The following is an 18,581-nucleotide window of genomic DNA, read 5'->3' as shown; positions in this document are numbered from 1 at the left end:
GAAGTTTGCTTGAGATTAACATTGTTCTTGCAATATCTTCCAGTGTTCTATTTTTCCTCTTAACAACACCATTTTGTTGTGGTGTTCTAGGTGCTGAGAAGTTATGCTCAATCCCATTTGTAGTACAAAATTGTAGGAATTGTGAGTTCTCAAACTCCAGCCCATGATCAGATCTGATGTTGATTATTTCTTTGTTGAATTTCTTCTGAACCAGCTTTGCAAAGACTTCAAACATAGTGAATGTCTCATCCTTTGTTGCAAGAAACAATGTCCAAGTGAATCTTGAGTAGTCATCAACTATTACAAACACATATCTTTTTCCACCCCTGCTTTGTACACGCATTGGTCCACACAAATCCATGTGAAGCAGTTCTAGTGGCTTAGTAGTACTTACTGTCAACTTTGGTTTGAAGGATGACCTAACATGTTTTCCTTGAATGCAGGTTCCACATACTTGGTTGTCCTTGAAACTTTTGGTTGGCAGTCCTAACCAGGTCTTTAGATATGAGCTTGTTTATAGTTGTCATGCTAATGTGTCCCATTTTTTTGTGCCATAGCATGGAGCAATCTGAGACTGCACTTAGACATTTAAGATTATCTTCCTTGGAGTCAACAGTCTTGACTTTGTACACATTCTTGTGTCTCTTTCCTAGTAGAACCAGGTTTCCAGTCACTGAGTTTGTTACTCTGCATTCTTTTTCTGTAAAGAGAACGTTGTTTCCTTTATCACATATTTGAGATACGCTCAAAAGATTATGTTGTAGGCCATTCACATAATATACGTTCTCAATTGCATGAGTATCCATTGATCCAACCTTTCCAATTCCCTTAATTTCACCACTTTTACCATTACCAAAGGCAACGTTTCCTCCTTTGATGTTCTTGAGTGAGAGGAAGCTTCTTTTATCTCCAGTCATGTGTCTTGAGCATGCACTATCCAAGTACCATTGCTGCTGCTTCCTCTTCACTCATCCCTGGAATTTATTTTTGGAGTTTAGATTTTGGTACCCAAATCCACTTTGATTTATGCTTAGGGAATGGGTGGATAAGATTTCTTCTGGCCCATCTAGGAAGAGACTTGTCTGTAGGGATTTGTTTTTGCTCATTGGGTTTATCATGATGAGGTTTTCTCAAGGATTTCAGGTTTTTGTTATGAGCAGTTTGTTTCTTTTGACAATCATGACTTTTATGTCCTACCAGTCCACAGTGCATGCATAAACAGTCTATGTTGGGATTTTTTACTTGAGAGCTGGTTCTATCAAAACATATCCCATGTTTCTCAAATGTACGATTCTTGTGAATGCTGTCAAGCAGTATGGAGGACCTGGTCCATCTCATTCCATTTTCTGCTTCAGTTTTAGTCACAAGAAGCTCTTTGGAGAGTGTTTCATTCCTTTTAGTTACCAAGTCTAGATTTTTACTTAGTTTGGTATTCTTGGATAAAAGATGAAGATTCTGTTTTTCAAGACTCTTGTTTTCTTCTCTTAGTGATGCATAGTCTTCCATTATCAGTTCCCTTTTTGAGTCTATGGTTTTATATGCATCAATGAGAGTGTAGAGTAAGGATTCTGCTCTCTTTTTGAGTATGAACCTAGATTGTCTTGTAAGTGATGAAGACTAACCTTTTCATTTATGTCTTCTTCTTCTTTTTCCTCTTCAGAATCTGATCCAGCCATGAGTGCTAGTATGGTTTCTTGTGATCTGCAAGTTTCCCTTTCTTCCTTGGTTTCCACTGCTACAAGGGCAAGAAAGTCATAATCATCTTCTTGTTCTAGTGCAAGAAGAGACTGGTTTTCTGTCTCATCACCCTCAAACTCTTCATCAGATGAACTCCCCATTGCTGCAAAAGCCCTCTTCATTGACATGTCTGCCTCTTGAGTTGTCATTCTTTTGTTTGAGGGGACAAACTTATCCTTTTTGATGTCTTTCCCTTTCTCAAAGTTTACTATTTTCTGCTCTACGGCCCAAAGTGGACAGAATTTGATGAAGTGATCTGGACTCCCACACTTATGACAAACCTGGTCTTTAGTGTTTTCAGATGGTTTTTGAAAAGCTTTCTTTTGAAAGGTCTGCCCTCTCTTTAGCATTCTAGTGAACCTTTTGGTTATGAGGGCAATATTTTCATCTTCAAAATCATCTGATGCAGTAGCCTTTAGAACCAGATTCCTTTCCTTTCTTTTTCCTCCAATTTCCTTTTCTTGGTTTTTCTTAAGTTCGTATGTGATGAGATTACCAATTAACTCATCCATTCCCAGTGAGTCTAGGTCGCGGGCTTCAGTGATAGCCTCGACTTTGCTTTCCCAAGTTTCAGGAAGGACACTCAAGAGTTTCCTTACTGCTTTTCCGTTAGGCACTATCTCTCCTAAAGAGTACATCTCATTGATGATGGAGGTGAACCTGGTGTGCATGTCTTGAATAGTCTCTCCTTCTGCCATCCTGAACAGCTCATATTGCCTGTTCAAGTTATCAATCTTAGATTTCTTGACTTGTGTTGTTCCCTCATGAGCTGTCTGCAGTGTTTCCCATATGGCTTTGGCATCTTGACATGACGAGATTCGATTATATTCGTCTGGTCCTATGCCACATATCAGAATTTTCTTGGCTTTGGCATTGTTTTGAATTGCAAGCTTGTCTTCAACATTCCATTCCTTTCTTTCCTTTGGGATTTTGGTGATTCCATCAGTTGCTGTTTTCATAGGTATGGTTGGGCCATCTAGAATTACTCCCCACAGATCAGGGTTTTCGCCAATAAGATGGTCCATCATACGATTTTTCCACCATCCATAATATTTGCCATTAAACAGTGGTGGTCGTGTTTGTGAAGCTCCCTCTTGTGGGGTAGGTGGTGCTGCCATTGAATCTTTTCAAGGTGTGAATCTTTTAACGAAAAGACCTGCTCTGATACCAATTGAAGAAACCTTACCCCAGAACACGAACCAGGTTCGTGTAAGTTGCTTTTAAGTAAAGACAGAGTAAAGACACAAACACTTACTGAATTAAAAACCTTCCTCACTCAAGGAAGGAAAAACCTCGTTTTATTAATTCAACTATAAGATTTTGTGATTACAACTCAATAATCAAAAAGTCTTATCTCTACTACTCCCTCGATTGACTCCAATCGATCTCTCCAAAAGGCCAAACCCACCTTTTGTTACAACCCTCACTAAAACTCAACCCTACAAAGAGCCAAACCCACCCTTTGTACAATAAACTGTGAATTACAATTAAGAACAAAAACAAGACAAATAGTTCTACACGATAAAACCTTCTCACTCAAGAATGTTTTAAACGTAGCAATCCTATCAATCTTGAAGACCTCAGTTTGATGAATAATTCTCCCTTGTTCTCTGCGTGAAGTCGTGTTGTTTTCCTCTGCCTCGTACTCTTCTTATAGAGTTTTTGCCTTGTACAATCCTTCCTGATAAGGTAAGAAAGTTATGTTTAAACAAGGATTCTTTTTTAAATTATAATCCTTATTATACACAACTTCCTTCCTTAATAATATATTTAAGGTTTTCTTTATTTTTATTAACTTGTACCTTTAATATATTATTTTGGCTTTGACAAATAACTCTATTTTACTTGATCTTGGACTCTAGCTTGACTTTTTTTGCTGCGTACATTTGCTACTGTTCTTTGCGCTTTTTGTCTATCATCAAAACGAATTATCGATTCTATCACATTCTATCATGTTGAATGATGTTCTTTTCATGAATAAAGCACTTCACCTTCCATCAACATTCTCCGAACTGGTACGTACGATGAAAAAGTTAACTCTGACAAACACAAGGTTTACTTGGAGTGAGGCGGAAAAATTGGGGACGTTGGAATCTCTTGAGGTCCTAAAGTTCAAAGAAAATGCATTCACGGGTGATATCTGGAAGACAAAGAGTGAATTTAGCGCACTCCAAGTTTTGTGGATTGAAAGGTCAGAATTAGAATCTTAGGAGGCTTCGGTTGTTAACTTCCCCGTGCTTAGGCAACTGGTTCTTATCTCTTGGGATAAGCTTGATACTATGCCACTTGAACTAGCTGATATACCCAGCCTTGTAGAGATGAGGCTGGATAACACAAGCAAAGCGGTAAAATCCGCAAAAAAATTTCGGGATAGCAAGACATCTAAAAGCATGAAACTCAAGCTAAGCATATACCCACCTGAAAATTAATCCAAGGTTGCACAGTGATATTTAAAGGTCAGTTGAAATTCACTAATAATCCTTACATTATGGATTGCAGTCTGCTCTTACGTGTGTGTATATATGGCTCGACCATGATTTGGAGTAGAAAATACCATTTCCTTATATCTAACATAATTTTCCTTCTTTCTGCAGGAGATGACTTGGACATCGAGCTTGCTGGAAGCCAGAGGTCATCAGACAAATAGCTAACAGGAGTATCGTCATTTTGAAATAAGGCTAGGTCTGCTGCAACTCGAGTTCCCCTTTAGATTGATAACTTGAACAGACAATATGAGCTGTTCAGGATGGCAGAAGGGGAGACTACCCCAGAACAAGAACCAGGTTCTTGTAAGTTGCTTTTAAGTAAAGAACACAAATACTTATTAAATTAAAAACCTTCCTCACTCAAGGAAGGAAAAACCTCGTTTTATTAATTCCACTATAAGATTTTGTGATTACAACTCAATAATAAAAAAGCCTTATCACTACTACCTCTCTCGATTGACTACAATCGATCTTTCCAAAAGGCCAAACCCACCTTTTGTTACAACCCTCACTAAAACTCAACCCTACAAAGAGCCAAACCCACCCTTTGTACAATAAGCCGTAAATTACAATCAAGAACAAAACAAGAAGATAGTTTTACACGTTAAAAACCTTCTCACTCAAGAACATTTTAAACTTGGCAAACCTATCGATTTTGAAGACTTCAGTTTGATGAATAATTCTCACTTTTCTCTCTTTGTGAAGTCGTGGAATTCTTCATCAGCATCGTCCTCTTCTTATAGAGTTTCTTTTGCCTTAAATCCTAATCAGATAAGGTAAGGAAGTTATTGTTAAACAAGGATTCCCTTTTAAAGTACAATCCTTATTATATACAACTTCCTTCCTTAATATATATACAACTTCCTTCCTTAATAATATATTTAAAGTTTTCCTTATTTGTATCAACTTATACCTTTAATATATTATTTTTGGCTTTGACAAATAACTCTATTTTCTTGATTACTTGGCTGACCCATTTTACTCGATCTTGGACTCAAGCTTGGCTTCTTTTGCTGCGTACAATTGCTACTGATTATTTGCGCTTCTTGTCTATCATCAAAACATGAATTATCGATTCTATCATATTCTATCATATTCCCCCTTTTTGATGAAGACAAACAAATCTTTCTGTGTGATGCATGCGCAAATACTCTTCCCCCTTTTGACAAATCAAAAAGAATCCAACAGCGGCTAAACAAACCCAATCAACATCCATAGCAACAATATAAGCCCAGCCAGTTGAGCATAATAAGTTTAAACAACTAAGAGAACCAGGTTCAAACAAGATGCTTTTTCAATGTGAAGGTTGACCAAGCTTAGTTGAAGCAGATTCCAGCATATCCAGAACTCTGTCAACTCTTGCATTGTTAGCAAGTTGCTGCTGCACCAACTGATCCTTCAACCTGTGTATTTCAGCATTTGAGGAATCAAGCTCAGCACGTAACTTCTGGTTGTCTGATTCAAGAGAGGCGTTCTTTTCTTCAGCTACTTTAAGTTCCCTAAGTAACTGAGCAACATGACCAGATGTACGTGGAGATGCAGTTGCAACCTGCTCCGACTCCATGGGAATGCCACAATCAGCAAGAATGGTTTGAGTGAACATATCTGCACGAGTCAAAATCCTGTCTTCTCCCAATGGTACTTCAAATGCATCAAACACTCTAGTTAACAGATTTCCAAAAACTTCAATTCTTTGTCATCCATCAAAACTGCAAACTTCATGTTTTCTCATTTCCCCAAGAGTTTCCCCCTTTTTGATGATGACAAACTATGCATATGTCTATCCACATTATATAATTTCCCCCTTTTGGCATCATTGAAAATCAATAACCAAAGAACTCGAATAACATTCAATGAGTGCAATATCATTTTTAACTCATAGCCACTTGGGCAACACTTTCAAGTACACTTCTGCTAACAAAATGGTTAGTTAATCTGAGGATATTAGTCATCTTACACTCATACACAATTAAGATCTTCAATGAGAAACGAAATAAACAAATATGTACCAGTTTATGCCCTTAATCAAAAACATATAATATCATGAGTATGAGACAGACATAAGCACATCAAAGAGTCAAAAGAGTATAAAATTTGAGGATAAGGATTGGGACAAAGATTACTAAAGTAAGGAAGAAAGGGATGTTTACTGCCATTGATAATTTTTTCAGTATGCCCATTGTGCACCAGCTTCTTTATTCTGATCAGTTTTCTTAGAATGTGAAATTTCATCACGAGAAACATGAGATACATCATCACCTTTTTTTTTTTTTTTACTCTACTCCGTAACATTTTCATTCTCCATGATTTTCTTCTCCTTTTTTTTTTTTTTATAGCCTTTTTCTTGATGACAACTTTGAAGGAGTACCAACTACCAGTAAGAGATTCATCACATTTTGGTGCACAAAGAGATGTGTTTATCAATAATGAAAGCAAGCAACAATTTATTTCTGTGAGAATTGTTCCCCCTGAGAGATAGACAAGTTATACACTTGGAATGGATGAAATATCAATTTGGAGTTTGTGAACCTGGTTCAGATGTGGGTGATAAAGCAGGGTTCCCCCTAAATTAAAGCATGAGTGACTTCAATACTGAGATTTTCATCATTAGAGCAGTTTGAGATTGAACGATGCTTATTGTCAAAGAGGGTTCTTGGTGATCTTTAAGAAAGTTGAATTTTTGATGATCGACCAGGTTCATTAGTGCTTATGTTTGACCCACACTCAGGAAATTAATGCATTGAAAAAGGATGGTACATACCTGAGTATTACAGAGAAACCAGGTTCCCCTTTTTTGTGTTTCTTCATGACTTACTTAATGGTGTTAGCAAAAAGAAGAGATAACATCCGCAAACTTTCTAAGCATTGTTTGAGATGTGACTTGAGTGTGTACCTGTTACAGTACGAGGTTGAGTTAGCAGATATTCATTGTATAATTACTCAAGCGTAAGATTATTCTTTTACTAGCCAATTATTAAAGGAAATCATGATAATGCATCAACTTGTTTCGATAACACCATGCTTTGACTGATTTTTCTCAAGTTCTTCATATTCAAGGCCTTCATGAGAATGTCGCATCATCATATTCTCCCAGATCAAATGAATCTCAAGCTGATTCACAGAGAACCAACCCTTGTCAATTTTCAATACCTTCCAATGAATAACAAGGACCATGTTCACACAACGAAGTTCCCCCTAAAGGTGTGCCATACTCTTACTGTCCCGATTGCTCTAATATTCCCCCAATCTCCAGAACCATAGATTAGTAGTAATTCATGTTGCAGGTGCATCAATGATTGTTAGCTGTGAACCAGGTTCATATGCAGTGTTCCCTAAATTTGCATCATCAAAGATGTTTGATATCATGTCACTTTCTTCAACTTTTTTTTTTTCATCCTTTTCAAGGAATAAACTGTCTCCTTGAAAATCAAAGAGCGAGAGGAAATTTTCTACCATTTTTAGCACATGTTTGGAGCATGCACTATTCATGTACCAAGTTGGCCTTTTCCCTCTCACCTTCACCTGAAACACTAGTCAAAGATTAGTCTTGGGAACCCAGATTAGCTTGGGCCCCTTTATGTGAGTAAAAGGATGAATAAGATTTCTTCTAGCCCATAAAGGCAAATAAGAAAACCTTTTATTTGGAGCATTTTTATTTCGAACCAGGTTCTTAGCCGTATCAGTCTTTTCCTTTTTGGTGAACTTAACATTTTTCTGAAAAGCCTCAAATAAAGCTTTACATTGATTCTTTAAATGACCTGAGTTTCCACAATGAGTGCATAAACTTTTAGACATGTGAATAGTGTGTGACACAAGATTATTCTGTTTTTTAAAACCTATCCCACTTCGACTAGTGGTTTGCTTTTCTTGAATCTGAGTTAAAATTTCAGAGGACCTGGTCCATCTAAGATTTCTTTCCAGATCCAGTTTGGTATGATCAAGATTTTCTTGTAACAACCTATTCCTTTCTGTTAAAGCTTGATATTTTATGGTTAACAATTTTATTTTTTCTTCTAGAGCTAATTGAAGTTCACTAGCAGAGTTTTTGCCCTTGTGACTTAACTCTGAGATTTTAATCTGTTCTTTTAATTTATTTTGAAGAAAGTGATTGTGTTTCTCAAGATTGTCATTGACTTCTCTTAAAGATGCATAGTTTTCCATCACTTGTTCTCTTTCAGAATTGACAGACTGATATGCATCTATAAGAGTACTCAATAAAGACTCTAGTTCCTTTTTAGAATATGATTCAATATTTACTTTGATGTGATGAAAACTTACCTTGCTTTGTTTGTCATCTTCTTCATCATCTTCAGAATCTGTTTCAGCAATGAGTGCAAGAAAATCATATTTATTTGATTGTTCTATTGCAAGTAGTGACTGGTTTTCGAACCCTCCATCCTCAAATTCTTCTTCAGATAAGTCCCCCATAGCGGCAAAGGCTCTTCTCGTTGAAAGATCCGCTTCTTGATTGGTCATTCTTCTGTTTGTGGGAATGTACTTATCATTCTTGATGTCTTTGACCTTCTCAAAGTTTGCCTTTTTCTGCTCTAAAGCCCAAAGTGGACAGAATTTGATGAAGTGATCTGGGCTCCCACATTTATGACAAACCTGGTCTTTAGTGTTTTCAGATGGTTTTTGAGAAGTTTTCTTTTGAAAGGTCTGCCCTCTCTTTAGCATTCTGGTGAACCTTTTGGTTATGAGGGCAATATTTTCATCTTCAAAATCATCTGATGCATTTTTATTTAGAACCAGGTTCCTTTCCTTCCTTTTTCCTCCAATTTCCTTTTCTTGGTTTTTCTTGAGTTCGTATGTGATGAGATTACCAATCAACTCATCCATGGCCAGTGAGTCTAGGTCGCGGGCTTCAGTGATAGCCTCGACTTTACTTTCCCAAGTTTCAGGAAGGACACTCAAGAGTTTCCTTACTGCCTTTCCATTAGGAACTATCTCTCCCAAGGAGTACATCTCATTAATGATGGAGGTGAACCTGGTGTGCATATCTTGAATAGTCTCCCCTTCTGCCATCCTGAACAGCTCATATTGCCTGTTCAAGTTATCAATTTTGGACTTCTTGACTTGCGTTGTTCCTTCATGAGCTGTTTGTAGTGTTTCCCATATGGCTTTGGCATCTTGACAGGACGAGATTCGATTGTATTCGTCTGGTCCTATGCCACAGATCAAAATTTTCTTGGCTTTGGCATTGTTTTGGATTGCAAGCTTGTCTTCAGCATTCCATTCTTTTCATTCCTTTGGATTTTGGTGATTCCATCAGTTGCGGTTTTCATAGGTATGGTTGGGCCATCTAGAATTACTCCCCATAGATCAGGGTTTTCGCCAATAAGATGGTCCATCATACGATTTTTCCACCATCCATAATATTTGCCATTGAACAGTGGGGGTCATGTTTGTGAAGCTCCCTCTTGTGGGGTAGGTGGTGCTGCCATTGAGTCTTTTCAAGGTGTGAATCTTTTATCGAAAAGACCTGCTCTGATACCAATTGAAGAAACCTTACCCCAGAACAAGAACCAGGTTCTTGTAAGTTGCTTTTAAGTAAAGAACACAAACACTTATAAATTAAAAACCTTCCTCACTCAAGGAAGGAAAAACCTCGTTTTATTAATTCCACTATAAGATTTTGTGATTACAACTCAATAATCAAAAATCCTTATCACTACTACCTCTCTCGATTGACTACAATCGATCTCTCCAAAAGGCCAAACCCACCTTTTGTTACAACCCTCACTAAAACTCAACCCTACAAAGAGCCAAACCCACCCTTTGTACAATAAGCCGTAAATTACAATCAAGAACAAAACAAGAAGATAGTTTTACACGTTAAAAACCTTCTCACTCAAGAACGTTTTAAACTTGGCAAACCTATCGATTTTGAAGACTTCGGTTTGATGAATAATTCTCACTTTTCTCTCTTTGTGAAGTTGTGGAATTCTTCATCAGCATCGTCCTCTTCTTATAGAGTTTCTTTTGCCTTAAATCCTTATCAGATAAGGTAAGGAAGTCATTGTTAAACAGGGATTCCCTTTTAAAGTACAATCCTTATTATATACAACTTCCTTCCTTAATAATATATTTAAGGTTTTCCTTATTTGTATCAACTTATACCTTTAATATATTATTTTTGGCTTTGACAAATAACTCTATTTTCTTGATTAGTTGGCTGACCCATTTTACTCGATCTTGGACTCGAGCTTGGCTTCTTTTGCTGCATACAATTGCTACTGATTATTTGCGCTTCTTGTCTATCATCAAAACATGAATTATCGATTCTATCATATTCTATCACTTACATTATGGATTGCAGTCTGCTCTTACGTGTGTGTATATATGGCTCGACCATGATTTGGAGTAGAAAATACCATTTCCTTATATCTAACATAATTTTCCTTCTTTCTGCAGGAGATGACTTGGACATCGAGCTTGCTGGAAGCCAGGGGTCATCAGACAAATAGCTAACAGGAGTATCGTCATTTTGAAATAAGGCTAGGTCTGCTGCAACTCGAGTTCCCCTTTATGTAGATTGTTTTTTTTTCTCCGTTATGAAACTGTTTGCATCTTTCCTATTCTATTATCTTTGTAGTTGCGTAAAACTGTTGTTTGCATCTTCCCTATTCTGTTATCTTTGTATTTGCTTTGGTATGTTCGTGTAAAACTGTTGTTTTAATCCATCATTGTTTTTGTTGAAAGACATGTTACTCTCAACAAAGGCCTTATTAACTTGGTATCTTAGCTTTCAGATGAATTCTAGTTAAATCATTTTTGAATTAGAAAGTTTCAGACACAACGGCATCCTCCAAAATATATGCTTCTTTTGGAAGTTGGAAACAGAACAAGAGACGAATCTTGACCTTCATTTTCGCATAAGTCTTGATCCACAATATCTGGAGTTCGATAAAATCTACTACTTCCAGCTTCCAAAGAAGAAGAATTAAGAGAGAAGAAGAGGGTTTAGGAAGAGTGAACGATTCTAACAGAGTTGATTACAAGTTATATAGTAATTGGATTACTCTAATGTACAACTATGGATCACTAATCTTACAGAAATCAGTTATAACTGCCTAACTGCTTTCACTATAGCTGTCTAACAAAATTAACGGATATACACGTGTCATAATCTTATCTACAGATCTTACATTTATTCAATATCGGATTGGCGGATAAGATTGCGCCACGTATTCCTATTTAGTCTTCCGTTAGAGTGAAGAGCATGTATGCTCTCGTTTTTGGATGGCATGGGCATCAATTTCCCAAAAGTAGGAACAACACATCAACGAAAAACATGTATTATACATGAACAGAGGAAAACAGTGTGAAACCAGCAAATCTTATACTCCACAGGCAATGCATAGTAGATTGAACATGCTTATTTATTTCGAAAACAAAATAGAGATTACAGTACATCAATAGTTACCATTTACAAAATACAAAAACACAATTGGCCGCGACATTAGATGATCCCTCAAAATAAGTTTCCATTCCCTGCATAAGAAAGATAAAAAGTACAAGTCATCATCTTAATTTCAAGGAGGTAAAGATTTAATAAAAATGAGGTGAAGAATCGAAGAACTTTTCAGAGAGAATTATAACTTACTGTTGCTGTTACGGATGTAGACCTTAAGCATATTATTTCCCATGTCCTCTTGTTCTTTTTCGATATTTCTGGCAGAATCCTCAGAAGTAGCGCTGCAATCATGTAACTCAATCGATTCCAAAGTACAAATTTCCCCAAAATCTGTTGGAATTTCTTGCAGGTCCTCACATCTCTTCAGAACAAGACGTTTTAGATTAGGGAAGTTATCATTGCTAGCTTCCCAACGCTTAAGATTTAGCGTGCTCAGTAACAACAACTTCAAGCTTTTTAATATGACTTTATCGCTCATTATCTATACATCATCATCGGCTCCACAATATTTAAGTTTGAGCTCTTCAAGATTTGGCAACATGATAAAAGTTGATGATATCTCTTCCCAAATGAACTTACTACAAAAAGATAAAGTCAACCTACTAAGTGATGTTGGAAAAACAAATCTCTTGATGAGGTTTTCCCAACTATTGTTCCAGGAAAGCTTGAATGCCTCAAGTTTTCTCAAGCTCGACATATCCAAGAGATAGTGAATAATTTCTTCTTCAAATGTAAAAGGTACATGAATGGTCAATATCTTTAGATTGGGAATGCTAGAAAAGACTTCATTTGTACAACTTGTGTAACAAAGACCGAAAAATTTCTCTAGATTTGGCATCACTGTCACAAGATTCTTATTTATTCTAGGACTTGGTAAGTAAGTGTTTCTCCCTAAAGATATGTACTTCAAGTTCTTCATCAACCATATCTTCTTAGGTAAAGTCATTCCCAATACAGGACTACAGCTAGAAATAAGAGTTTGCAAATTCAGAAGCTCTGAGATTGATTCAGGAATATTCAAGAGTAAACGTTCAACATGGAGATATCTCAAATGAAATAACTTTGTAATCACAAGTGGAAATGAGTCGAACCGTAGCATTTCATTATGGATGATGACCAATACCCTGAGAAGGTTGAAACGAGAGAGAAATCCAAGTATTGTAGGATCATAATGGATGACGGGCAATTTCCAAGGACTTGCAGTACGGGATTCAAATAGTAGACTAAGTGAATAAAAACAGTACATAGATCTGGTAACAGGGGGTAATTTCTTATTAGCATAATGATACTCTTGAATACTGAAGCGACGAACGTTATGCTTTTCTGCTGGTGAAAAAGGAGCTCTCACAACATGTGTAAACTTTGTCCTTTCAGCTTCTAACAAACAGAACTCACGCAGAACATCATGTATTCCGCATACTTTTACCTCACCATTAAATCTCCTTTTTCTAGCCATTATCAAATTCCTGCTGATCAGATCCTCCAGATAATGTTCAGCCACTTCCTCCAAGCTTTCACGACTTCCGGAAGACTTCCTTATGAAACCTTCTGCGATCCATAATTGGATCAATCTCCGAGTATCAACTAGAAAATCTTCTGGGAAATCCCCCATTGAAAGAAAGCATGGTTTGAGTCTATTAGGCAAGTGATGGTAACTCAAACCGAGAACGGCTAAACATTTATTTGGATTACTAGCAATGATTTCACTCAAGGTTTGGGCAACATACTTCCAATTTAATAATGTCTTGGGCACCGTTTTAGAAAGATGCCCTGCAATCACTGAAATTATTAAGGGAAGTCCTTGACATTTTCCTGCTATTGTTTTTCCAATTTCATCCAACTCGGGAGGATGATCGTGTTCTAGTCCAAACACCTTATCACGAAGTAACTTCCAACTGCTATCTAAATTTAAGAGGTTAATCTTATGAGGGCTATTAGTATCTGCATACATTGCTACATCAGTTTCCCTAGTAGTCAATAAGACTCGACTCCCATTGTTGCGATTAGGAAATATTTGTGATATGCTATCCCAAACATCCCTACTCCAAATATCATCAACAACAACAAGGTATCTTGGACCCTTTAGGTTCTTTTGCACCAGGTCAGCTAACTCGTTGTCTTCCATCTTATCATAATCTTTTGTGTTCACAATAACTCTTTGCTTTGAGATGCAATGTAAAGCTTCTAACAATACATTTCTATATCGAAACTCTTGAGAAATTGTAATCCAAACAAAAATGTCAAAGTGATACCTGATTGGAAGATGGTCATAAACTTTTTCAGCCAGTGTTGTTTTGCCAATGCCACCCATACCTGATATGGTGACAATGTCTAGATCCGACATTGGTCCTCTCAATTTTTTATCTATTATCTCCAAGTCAACATCAAGTCCCTGAACGATATCACCTTTCATCTAATCTGACAGCATTGGATCACTCCTAGAGGAAGCACCAATCAAGGAATCCCCGGTTAATTCAAGAATTTGATCAGCATCAAGAGAAAGAATCTCCATCACTTGTTTCTTTGTCGTATCCATTTTTTCAACAACTGGTAGCATATCCTGGTGTTGTAAAATTCCAAATGTCCAGCTTAATTCTTCGATGACTTTAGAAATCTTCATTTCAACAACATCCTCTGCCTCACTAACAAAAACTCTAATATCTTCCTCCAAAGATTTGATTTTCTCATTACTACTGTTTTCAAGAACATCTTGAAAATATTCAGCTGTAGCACGAAGAGAATCGAGCATTTCAGTAGTGTGGTCATGAAAGAGTTCTGAAATATTTGGTTGATCAAGAGTTTGAAGAAGAGAAATTACAGCGGTATAAGCTGCCATCAAGTCAATATAGAATAGGTGTAACTCAAGATATCAAATAATGTACTACTCTTTTTGTATTTATAATAAAACTTCAATTAATTTCCAACACCATATAAGTTGGTTGTGTATAAATCAGAAGAAGTAGGTGTAATATTAATGATGGGCAGTTGGGTGACTGATGTAACAACCATACCACAATTTAATTTGCAGGACCATATTAGTAATTATCAATAAAATAATAAGAAGCAGTTAAATAATATAACAGGATAAAGTAGTCATATTGTAATGTTTTCGAATAGTAATACATAACTAAGTCAATGCCAGTTGGGTGTATGAAAACAGTTCTGTTGTCTATTTTCATTTGATTAATTCTTCTGCTTTATGTATCAGGACTAGTATTTGGACACGCACATTGCGTGTGTACCCCTTTCCAATGAGCATAAGTATTTTTAAAAATTCCATCAATATATAATAAATATATTCAAAAATCAATGACATTCAATATCTAAAGTGTAAACTTGAAGATTCTTAATTAGTACTAAAATGATTTTAATTTTAGTTTATGAGTTAAAATTTGATATGAATTTTGTCAAATTTTAATAGTTTTTAATAAATATTATGTTTTGATTAAAAAACAATTAAGTTATTTAAATTCATAGATTACAAACTTAATACACTCATATCATCAATTAAACCATTGTCATACCACCACAATCTAAACAAACTTCATTTGATATAACTCATCGCAATTATAATATATTTTTGTTAGAAAAGGAATTCAACATTTCTTTTATCTTTTGTGGAATTGTATTGTTAAAATTGTACTTGAAAAATAAAAAAAAACATGATAAAAATAATATTATGACATTTGAGTGATGAGTAATATAAATTCTGAATGAGAAAGGGAGGAATAAACGATGGATCAAGTAACTAAAATAATCAACTAAAATTAAAGCAAAGAAAGCTAATATAATTTCATGAGTAAAATAACCAAAATATGATATTGTATTCATTCCTTTTTTTCTTAACATGGGTTGTTATCCTCCCTTCTTTCTTTTGGATGAAAACTCCTGAAGGAATATTGATTGTATTGAAGTGTTAACCTAATAAGGGAATACATGGGAGATATATATAGGAGATATAGGAAGGAGTACTAATCCTAATAGGACTAGGATTAAGGAGTACTAATCCTAATAGGACTAGGATTAGTACACAGTAAATACTAATATTATTTAATACTATTTATTTAATACTATCTGTTATTATCCCCCCCCCCTCAAGCTGAGCTGAGCGGAAGCGAACGGAAGCTTGGAACTGAGGTAATCGTGCTGTCGGCTCGGGAGAGGCTTGGTGAGAATATCAGCCGGTTGTTCTTCAGTGGGTACATACTGCACAGTCATGGTGCCGGCCTGAACTTCATCGCGAACAAAGAGACAATCGGTATCAACATGCTTCATTCTGGTGTGTAGGACGGAATTCTTGGCCACACAGATGGTTGATTTGTTGTCACAATAGAGAGCAGGAACAGTGTGAGTGGCGCGGAGTTCGCGAAGAATATATGTGACCCACATGGTCTCAGCAGCAAGAAGAGCAAGGGCGCGGTATTCAGCTTCAGTCGAGGACCGAGAGACCTTGGGTTGTTTTTTTGTACACCAGGAGATCAGGTTCGGCCCCAAAAAAACGAGAAACCCCGATGTAGATTTTCTGTCATTTTTATCATTCGCCCAATCTGAATCTGAGAAACCCCGAAGCTCCAAGTCCCCGGGTCGAATGAGTAAACCACGACCAAGAGTGCCAAAAATGTACCTGAGAATGCGTTTTAGACAATGGTAATCATGTTCACTTGGTTGATGCATGCGCTGAGCAACTCGGTTGACAGCAAACTGGATGTCAGGACGGGTAATGGCCAGATACTGTAGAGCCCCAATGAGGCTGCGGAAGTGGGTGATATCGGCAAAGGGGGTGTCGGCTCCATTCGTAGACGAAGAGACTGCCATCGGTGTTGGTTGACTGGTGCATTTTTCCAGTCCAGCTTTCTGCAACAGATCTCGAGCATATTTTGACTGATGAAGAAACAAGCCGCTGCCTGTCCGAGAAACCTCCATTCCCAGAAAATAATGTAACGGGCCAAGGTCCTTCATTTTGAAGGTAGTATGCATAGCTCGAGTGACATCCTGAATGAGAGCTGCAGTAGAGCCTGTAATAATGATATCATCTACATAGACAAGAAGAATGACTGTACCGTGTGCTGAATGTCGAGTAAACAGACTCGTGTCGTGTACGCAACACGTGAAGCCGAGTCCCTGGAGGAACGTTTTCAGACGTGTGTACCAAGCACGGGGGGCTTGCTTGAGCCCATACAGAGACTTCTGGAGTTTGCAAACATGTTGAGGGAAGCGGGGATCAACATAGCCCGGTGGTTGCGTCATGTAGATAGTTTCATCAAGCATGCCATGAAGAAAAGCATTGGAAACATCCAACTGATTGATGAGCCAATTGTTGCGCACGGCGAGTGACAGTACTAGGCGAATGGTTTCCTGCCGAATAACAGGACTGAATGTCTCGGAGTAATCAAGCCCATACTCCTGATTGTAGCCTTTAGCAACCAAACGAGCCTTGTACCTGGAAATACTGCCATCCGCATTGTGTTTAATTTTGTACACCCATTTACAGCCCACTGGGTGCCGCCCATGGGGCTTAGGTACAAGAACCCAAGTTTTCTGATCAGTCAAAGCCTTAAACTCGTCATCCATAGCATGACGCCAATAAGCATTTTTTGAGGCAACAGAGTAGGTTGTTGGTTCACTATCGGGAAGGGGTGTATTTGGTAGTATGGTAGCCTGAAAGGTTTTGGGTTTAAAGATACCGGCTTTGCCACGGGTTAACATGGGATGAGTATTGGGGGGTGGCACGGGCGGTGGTGATTCGGGGGTGGCCGGGAAGGACCCAAAACGGATCGGGCTGGAGATGTTGTGGGTATGGGGTGGTTCGGGTTGGTTGTGAGTGTGGGTGGTGGTTGCGGGTGTATTGTGGGTGACGGTCGAAGGGGTGATGAGGGGTGGTTGGGTAGTGGGTGGAGGTGTGGGGGAAGGTGGTGAGGGACCCTGTGAGTATGTTGGAAAAAGGGGAAGGACGCCAATGAATGATGTATTTGTGGAGGAGGAAATAGACTCGTAGGGAAACTCATTTTCGACAAATTTGACATGACGAGATATGTAGACTTTATGAGTTTGTGGGTCAAGACAGCGATAACCCTTGGAGGTAGGATGATAGCCCAAAAAAATACAAGGACGGGATCGGGGTTGTAATTTGTGAGTAATATGAGGGCGTAGCCAAGGGTAGGCAAGACACCCAAAGACGCGGAGGTTGGTATAATTGGGAAGTTCTTGGTAAAGGAGTTGATAGGGTGATTTGTTGGAGAGAGTGTGACTGGGCATTCTGTTAATGAGGTAGTTTGCGGTGGCTAGAGCTTCTACCCAAAAGGAGACAGGGAGATGAGATTGATGTAGAAGAGTAACCACCGTTTCAATGAGATGGCGATGCTTACGCTCAGCCACCCCATTCTGTTCGGGAGTGTATGGACAGGAGGTTTGATGTATAATTCCCAGGGATTGCAGAAACTGGCCAAAGATGTTATTGACATATTCCTTTCCATTGTCACTTCGAAAAAGTTTAACATGAGAATTGAATTGTGTTTTGACCATTTTTTCAAAAGTGACAAAGGTGGTGTATGCCTGTGATTTGTGTTTTAGTGGGTACAACCAAGTGTATTTTGTAAAATCATCCACAAAACAAATATAATAGCGAAAACCAGCAAATGAAGGAACAGCAGTAGGACCCCATAGGTCAGAATGAATAAGTTGAAAAGGTGCAGTTGTACGCTTCTCAGATAAAGTAAAAGGTAATTTATGAGATTTAGCAATTGAACAGGAGTCACAATTGTTTACATGAATGGAAGAAAAACCTAATTGAGACATTAAAGAATTTATTATTTGAGTAGACGGGTGACCCAGACGACTGTGCCACAACAGACTGTGGCCATCAGCCGAAAGAGCCACCGGAGCCACAGGAACGCTTTCTGAAACTGGGTGGGCAGACGAACTTGTGCCAGGAAGAACGTACA

The 18,581-nt window shown here is 37.8% G+C and overlaps 1 protein-coding gene, 1 long non-coding RNA gene and 1 pseudogene across 2 annotated transcripts; 1 reads left to right on the top strand and 2 right to left on the bottom strand.

Annotated features, from left to right (window-relative positions):
- Window positions 1-419: 419 nt before the first annotated feature.
- Window positions 420-2,855, bottom strand: LOC107019735. The gene is made up of 3 exons (XM_027916895.1): window positions 2,234-2,855; window positions 1,623-2,125; window positions 420-962 (listed from the first exon to the last, which is right to left on the bottom strand). Exons 1-3 carry the CDS (start codon window positions 2,853-2,855, stop codon window positions 420-422), a joined length of 1,668 nt encoding a protein of 555 aa, XP_027772696.1.
- Window positions 2,856-4,003: 1,148 nt separating this feature from the next.
- On the top strand, window positions 4,004-10,963 carry LOC114077234. The gene is made up of 2 exons (XR_003578277.1): window positions 4,004-4,193; window positions 10,638-10,963. It is a non-coding gene; the product is annotated as an uncharacterized LOC114077234 (long non-coding RNA).
- A 580-nt stretch (window positions 10,964-11,543) lies between these two features.
- Window positions 11,544-14,532, bottom strand: LOC107018778 (annotated as a pseudogene).
- Window positions 14,533-18,581: the final 4,049 nt, after the last annotated feature.

This window comes from Solanum pennellii, chromosome 5 (genome assembly GCF_001406875.1).
Source record: "Solanum pennellii chromosome 5, SPENNV200".
Lineage (NCBI taxonomy): Eukaryota > Viridiplantae > Streptophyta > Magnoliopsida > Solanales > Solanaceae > Solanum > Solanum pennellii.
This window is presented reverse-complemented; position numbering and strand designations above follow the sequence as displayed.

What these genes read in the sequence shown, in the direction of transcription:
- LOC107019735 (XM_027916895.1), bottom strand. Translation starts at nt 2,855, where the DNA reads ATGGCAGCACCACCTACCCCACAAGAGGGAGCTTCACAAACACGACCA. An exon ending in GGGAATGGATGAGTTAATTG is followed by an intron (nt 2,126 to 2,233) that starts GTAATCTCATCA and finishes ATGATTTTGAAG; the next exon opens with ATGAAAATATTGCCCTCATA. An exon ending in AAGAAGACATAAATGAAAAG is followed by an intron (nt 963 to 1,622) that starts GTTAGTCTTCAT and finishes GGATGAGTGAAG; the next exon opens with AGGAAGCAGCAGCAATGGTA.